Source organism: Amphimedon queenslandica, unplaced genomic scaffold (assembly GCF_000090795.2).
Source record: "Amphimedon queenslandica unplaced genomic scaffold, v1.1 AMPQUscaffold_12897, whole genome shotgun sequence".
NCBI classification, from domain to species: Eukaryota; Metazoa; Porifera; class Demospongiae; order Haplosclerida; family Niphatidae; genus Amphimedon; species Amphimedon queenslandica.
The window spans coordinates 38564-46103 of record NW_003546867.1 but is presented as its reverse complement, the minus strand read 5'-3'; the positions used below and the strand labels follow the sequence as shown (position 1 = coordinate 46103).

The following is a 7540-nucleotide window of genomic DNA, read 5'->3' as shown; positions in this document are numbered from 1 at the left end:
ACTTCCCTCCACCTGTACTGTCTGCACAGTGTCAGTGTCACTAGTGACATTGACTACATATCCATCAGCATCAGATGAATCAAGTGCAGTCCAACTGACAGTGATAGTGGTAGCTGTTTTGTAGACCTCAGTAAGAGAAGAGGGAGAAGTTGCTGGTACTATTAAAAACACAAATATTTTTGGTAGAGTTACATGTACAAGTATATATGTAGATTAACATTACCTTTTATGGTCAAAGTATGTGTTCTATCAGCACCACCACTAGGATTATCCAGTACACACTGATACATTTGATCTCCAGTGGTTGATTGACTGATTGATCCACTACTGACAGTCATTCCATCCCATGTGATATTAACAGTATATCTTACTGTGTAGGTACTACTCACTAACACAGTACCAGGACAATTACTATATTGATCATTACAATTAGCGTAATTAGCCAGAGCAGTATTATCAATGCTCATGCTAATATCATAGCCATAATGCCCAATTTTAGTACAATTCAGTTTGTATGCCTGAGGATAAACTGTTATATCAGAAGGAAGATCAGCAACAGTAAATGATTCTATCTCTGCATATCCTACAAATGAAAATTAGTACATGCATCGGTAAGTGATTATAGTCTCCTCTTACTGAATATATTAGCAAAGATGATGTTAGTGTTAGGATCTGAACAATTAGTTGGTAGACAACACTTGTACCAGCCTTCACCAGGTTGCTGAAGATATATGCCATGATTGCTTAGTATGTGAACACTGAGACTAGCACCTGACCCAGTAGTACATTGAACATTTGCATTGTTACCACCATCACAAGGAACTACTCCATTAGGACCAATCCATTGTCCACCATTCAGAGTAGCACCAGGTAAACCACACTCTAGAGGAGTTGGTCTGATGCTAGGGTCTGGAAAATATGATCCATTACTGTGACAGTTTCCATTATGCCGCAGGTAGATACCTATAAAACCTATACAGCTGTTATTGTACACATCCAGTGTCTTACCTGAGGAAGGTGGACATTGGCTAATAACTTCACTGACACCCAAAAAGAACAAAACTACCAATGATACTGACAATGCTGCCATTTTATGCATGCATGACAGTTTTACATTAAGTAGATATAAGTGTATCACCATTAAAATTTGTTTACTTTTCCTTAAAATAAGTTATTACAATTTAAAACAATAACATGTTTACCGTGACAAAATATATGCAGTTAACATCAGAAATTATTAACCCTTTAAATGACACACAATTTCTAATTTTTTATCAATTTCTGGCTTAGTCTACATGTATATTGAAAACTACATTTTGACACCTGAAGAAAGTGTAAAAATAGCTAGTAAGAGTTCATTAGAATTGGACTGTTGATATCCTCAGATACCATTAATCAGGAACTTAAAATAATGCAGTAAAAATTTGTGTTTTAAAATTGTACTGCGAATGTGATTTAATTTTTACATAATAAGACTAAGTCATGTATTATTGAATGTGATGTTATTTTATGTGCATAATTCTAATCCAGTAGAGTTAAAATAGATGGATACTATTATACAAGCAGACACCCATTATAATCAAAAACAGTATAGACAAGTCAGTACATTGATAAATCTTCTTGAACTAAAATCACTTTCCAGTTTGATTATACTGTACTTAAAAACTCAGCAAAGCTGACAAGGGATACTTACAACTTGCAGCACAAACTGAACAGGTACACATATATTATTGTAACTGCGTTTGACAAGCCAGACCATTTCCTAGCCTACAGTCGTTTGGGTAGGCCAACAATTTGTCTATAGTGCAAAAATGACAAACAAGATGCAGCATTGAATGGCCAACATATGTACGTGTACATGCTCAACGGTTGTTGCTTACATTATTCTGATACATTAATAAATAAACCATGCACAACAATGGCAGGTACATGTATGTTCACATTTGGATATAGAATAGTCAATTTGTGAAATTTAGGTCATTAATAGAATAATTCATCTTCAGTATCATAATGTATTATATCTGGGCTAATGGATAGGTAGCCTAATAGTTCAGTCATTGATGGGGTTGGTCTGCTAGTAGGAGAGTGTTCAAGTAAAGCTTGTGCAGCTTCCTGACTGACTGACCGCCATTTTGAAATCAACCCCTCCAACTGAGTCAAATCATTCTACAATATGAAAATGAGTGATACTATAACTTAAACATTACTAGACAAATTAAAAATTTAAGAACTATATGTACATAAAACTTTGCATTAGTATAAATTAAATCATCTACAGTTATTATCATCATTTTAAAAACACAGTATATACAGCCCAGCTACATACATCTATACAGTAGTATATTAGAGAAAAGACTGACCTTTGTCCTATATAGCTTGACCAAACGAAGCTTCTGCAATTTATTATCTTTCTCGTGGAGCTTTTCCATCAACTGTTTCTTTTCTTTACTTAGTTCTATCAAAGTCTCTTTAGAATGGTCACCAGTACTTGTAGATGCAACAGAAGCATAAGTGCTTGTGTCTATTGTCTTAGGTTTTTTAGCTGATCGAGGAGGAATAAATTTCGAATGACTTCGTCTTTTCTGTTGCAATCTATTACTCTTAGTTGACGATCCTTTAATGTCCTCAGTTTGTTTCACCTAATAAAAGGGGTGTCTCAATGTAGCATGGAAATGATATAAAATTCAGGTTGGTTTCAGAGCAATTTTTGGGTTATAGGTTGGCCAATGATGCTACTTTCTAAAAGTAAAATTAAGGTCATTCTGATACATATTGCTTGACACAAAATTTTGGAGCTACATGTACATGTATAAGCCCTTTTAAAATATTTAAAAGTAGCCCATGATTTTTCTGAAAAATGGCTCTAAAATCACCCTCTTTTTTTATTCCATTTTCTGATACATATTGATGTCCTTAGGTTATGTAGCAAGTTTAAGTTGATTCCGACTGTAAATTATTTTCTCACATCCCCAATTTGTATGATATTCTCTATACATACTGTACACTGACATTAATGGGAGTTACTTAGTATGTTTCATAATTTGATTTTAAAAATTGCAATTTGCAGATTTTATATTGGCAATTTAATAGCACATGTGCTCAGAATGAAACAAAAATGATGGCTTTTTACATTCGCAATTGTTCAGTGAACTGCCAATCCACTGCTAATCCACCTCAGGCCAAACTAAATATGTGCATGTACATGCATGCTACATGCAGTGTATATTTTAATGTATGTGACTATGTCCTTAACTACAATGGTGAATAATTTATCTACAACGACAATGGTAATGTTAAATTTGTTATGATGACTGGCATTTAATTTTATAGCTCTAAAAATAATCTTATAACAAGTTACCTTCTTTTCTTGTGGATGACACAGCCAATACAAATCACAAGACTCATCACCACTCGTTACTGTCCTCATATTAACTTTACCCTCTTTGATAAGCTCATTTACTAACAACTGCAGTGAAAAAAAATAATAACGTAGATCTAAATTATAAAAAGTGAAAATAAATATCAACTCTATTTTAGTAGCCCAATAGTTCCCATACCTTTAAAGATATTTCTGGCCTTTCTCTATTTTCATACCATTCCTCCAGTTCAGAATATTCAAAAAGGTGAGAATCAGAAGAATTAAGATAGGCCAGGAGCTCTGCTCCAGCATCCATTTCACTACACGTGTTTTTAGGATACATTTGGATATGTCCGTTTATTCCTCACTCAGAAGGCAGAAGCCACACCCACCAAACCCCAAGCTTCAAAAGGTGATGTCCTTTTCCTCTCTTTTAAGACAGTCTTTTCTTTCCCCTACTCGCTCTCTATGGCGGAAGGATACAGGAGTAGCCCTGTGCAAAGCTTTAAGCACGGGCCCAGTGAGTAGTAAATTCATTAACTACCTTCATTTACTAATTCCCTTTAGACCAAAACGCTAACACTTATAGAAGGTGACGGGATTGGACCAGAAATATCAGATTCTGTCAAGGAAATATTCAAAGCTGCCAAAGTACTCATTTATTATTATTCACAAACCCACACAAAGTTTGCCACTCCCTAAAATAATTTTTTCACACCTTGATTATTTTTAATTTTTTCCCACCCACTCATTATAATTAATTCCTTATAAGGTTCCCATAGGATGGGAGACTGTGAGTGTGAAGCCCGTCATTGGAGAGGGTGGTCGTGTGACCGTACCTGAGGATGTCATTCATTCAATGAAGAGAAACAAAGTTGGGCTGAAAGGTGTGGTGGGTGGGGGATTGTGGGTGTGGTTTAATGTGATTTATTAATTAGGTCCACTTGAGACACAGATTGGTAAAGGAGCTGTTTCACTTAATCTGACATTGAGGAGGTGAGAGAGGGAGAGAGAGAGAGAGAGAGAGAGAGAGAGAGAGAGAGAGAGAGAGGAAGAGGAAATAATGAGATTGGGATAATTACATGTATTTACTGTATGGCTCTATTTTTTGGTTGGTCTAATTATTGATCAAATTTTGTCATTTATTTTTTGACGAAATTTTTAACTGACAAAATTTTTTGCTCCATGTGGGTACGAGTAGTTAGTATGCAGATTAATAACAGAAATGACAAAAATTGATTTTAGCAAGATTTTGAGAAAAATTTGGAGCTATACGATAATAGATACCGTATAACAGGAATTTTTATTAAGTGCTTATTTTGTTTGTTTTGTTGTCCAAAAGTTGTAACAAAAAATTTTAGACAAGGAAAATTTAAAATGAAGTGGGTGTCACTGGATTTAATGATTAATAATTATCATTAATATTTAATAATGAAATTAAGATCAACAAAAATATCTTCTAAGACCCTGCTTGGATAGTCAATAGAATTTGATTGCAAAGCAAATTTCCTGCCATACAGTAATACAATTGTACTTGTACATGTACACATGTACATGTACATGCAATTTAGGGATTGTGAAAGGAAGTTAGTTGTTATTAGTGGTTTTAGAATTAAGGAAGAATAGGAAGAAAGATAATAATTACATACATGTACTTGTAAATACAAATTTATTGTATTTTTAGAGTATTCAATCTTTATGCTAACCTAAGGCCGTGCCGATCAATAGAAGGATACAAGACGGCATATGATAATGTTGATCTTGTTACTATCAGAGAAAACACTGAAGGAGAATACAGTGGCATTGAACATGAGGTACTGTACATGTACATGTACATTGTATGTGTATAAACACACACAACTAATACTGTATAGCCGGAAAATTTGGCGGTCTAAAACTTAGGCAGTTTTGTATCGAAATTGCCTAAATATAATATTGGCATCTCCTAATTTGGCAAATTTACTATCTTGTCTTTTTAAAGCAATCTCAGCTTTTCTTGAAGCTGCTCCTTTCCCACAATCTTGACTGAAATACTTCAAAAGTGGGCCATTTGGAATTTTCTATCAGTGTCACGTGCTCAAGACGGAATCTGCCCATTGAAATTATTACTGATGGTTATAAATAATATTCGCAGTTTTATTTTGAGCCTCCAATCCGCCAAATTTAATTCTCCATCAAATTTTCCGGCTACACAGTACCTGTTGTACATATTTTATTAATATTTATTGTTGCTGTTTTTTTGTTGTTATTGTTCCTGTTTCAGGTGGTTGATGGTGTGGTCCAAAGCGTGAAGTTGATTACTAAAGATGCCTGTTTACGTGTGGCTCAATATGCTTTTGAGTATGCAAGGAAGTCAGGGAGGAAGATGGTGACTGCAGTTCACAAGTCAAACATAATGTAAGACAGTAATACTACATGTAGTTCATTTGCACAAGCGTAGCCCTCTAGAGCAATTTTGTATATTAAACTATATTAAGCCATATTAAAGCAAGCATCATAGTCAAGATTATCGATCCATGAGAATCTATTTTCTTATTGTACTTGATGGTAGACGGTGTAATTTCACAAAAATTAAATTTACAATTTTTTTCTGCTTACAGATTTTACTAGACTAATATACAATGTACATGTAAAATGCATGTACATGTACATGTATGTGTATTTGATGCTGGAAGCACAAGCAAAAGCTTTGCTCTCCCTAATATGTAGGAGCTTGTGCTTAGTTTTTGCTTGATTTCTACAAAGTTACAAAATAATAATTCCCGAAAACTACATGTACGGTATTGTCAATTTTTGTCAGGCCCCCCTCCCTCCTTCCCTCTAGATCAAATCTTGTATAAAACCTTGTGCTAGCTACTGAATAATTATCTTTTGCTCTTTCTCTGATAGTGCAGTTTGAGTCAAGCTTTTATTTCTTTTTGTGTGTTTACATAAATTTGTAATTATTGGTTTTTAGTGATAATTTCCTGGCATGACAACTTTACCACTTTATGTAAACATGCTGCTGCCTTACCAGGTTTTAATCATTATTTATTGTTTTGCTATAATGCCCTCTATCAACACTGTACATGTACACATGTTCAAGTTCAAGAAAAATCACGGTACACATGTACATGTACACATACATGTACATGTGTACTGTACCTGTATATGTACACATACATGTCACTAAACCCTTTTTTATTAATCCACAGGAGAAGAGGTGACGGGTTGTTTCTCAAGTGTTGCTTTGAGGTCTCTGATAAATATAAGGACATAAAATTTAATGAGATGTACCTGGACAAGGCTTGCTTATTGGTAAGAGTTTGGATACAATTTTAACGACAGATAATTATTGTACATGTACATGTATATAGCGGGGGTACATGTAATTTAGGAGGGGATTAATTTTGGTGAATTTGGCATTTTGATAACCACTTGCCACATTAAAACCCACCATTTTGTATCATTATACACATGCTCAATGGCACATAGCCACAAATTCACCAAATTAAAACTCACCAATCATCAAAGTTTCAGCAATTCACTAAAATTTACATGTACATCCTCTGCTATACAGTACATGTACATGTACATGAATGTGTACATCGATTTATCATTATTTTATCATTTCCTTATTCCCTTGTTTATTAATCAACACTCTTTCTGTTTTGTCTTTTCACTCTATTATTTCTCTTTCATTCTCTCCCTCTCCAATAGCTGGTACAGGATCCCTCTCTGTTTGATGTTCTTGTGATGCCTAACCTCTATGGTGATATACTCAGTGATCTTTGTGCTGGGCTGGTTGGTGGATTGGGGCTCACTCCCAGTGGTAATATAGGCAGTGATGGAGTAGCTCTTTTTGAAGCTGTAAGACCATCAATATTATAGTACAGTACATGTACATGAAAATGATAATGGAGAAAAAGACTGCATGTTTACTATAATACTGTACATGTACATGTACAGCGTATAATACAGTATGTATTTTCATCAATGTACATATACATGTACATGTACGTGAGAATGGAGAAGAGTCTATATTTGTACTTTTATAGTTACATTGTACATGTACATATGCATGTCAATGGTTATTGTGATTTGATAGCCTTTATTGTTACAATAAAGCCCACTATAGATTTCAATGTACAATATATGTATAATACTTGGCTCATGTTTCATGACAGATGTACATGTACATGT

General features: G+C 34.4%; 2 protein-coding genes across 2 annotated transcripts; one reads left to right on the top strand and one right to left on the bottom strand.

The window, feature by feature from the left end:
* Positions 1–1980: 1980 nt before the first annotated feature.
* Positions 1981–3687, bottom strand: LOC105314470 (swi5-dependent recombination DNA repair protein 1 homolog). Its single transcript, XM_011408651.2, has 4 exons — positions 3558–3687; positions 3359–3466; positions 2361–2639; positions 1981–2166 (listed from the first exon to the last, which is right to left on the bottom strand). Exons 1-4 carry the CDS (start codon positions 3672–3674, stop codon positions 1981–1983), a joined length of 690 nt encoding a protein of 229 aa, XP_011406953.1. The 5' UTR covers positions 3675–3687.
* A 45-nt stretch (positions 3688–3732) lies between these two features.
* On the top strand, positions 3733–7243 carry LOC100632637 (probable isocitrate dehydrogenase [NAD] subunit alpha, mitochondrial). The gene is made up of 8 exons (XM_003389907.2): positions 3733–3878; positions 3926–4009; positions 4131–4245; positions 4297–4354; positions 5043–5172; positions 5622–5755; positions 6553–6655; positions 7058–7243. Exons 1-8 carry the CDS (start codon positions 3774–3776, stop codon positions 7226–7228), a joined length of 900 nt encoding a protein of 299 aa, XP_003389955.2. The 5' UTR covers positions 3733–3773; the 3' UTR covers positions 7229–7243.
* The last annotated feature ends 297 nt before the right edge of the window (positions 7244–7540 follow it).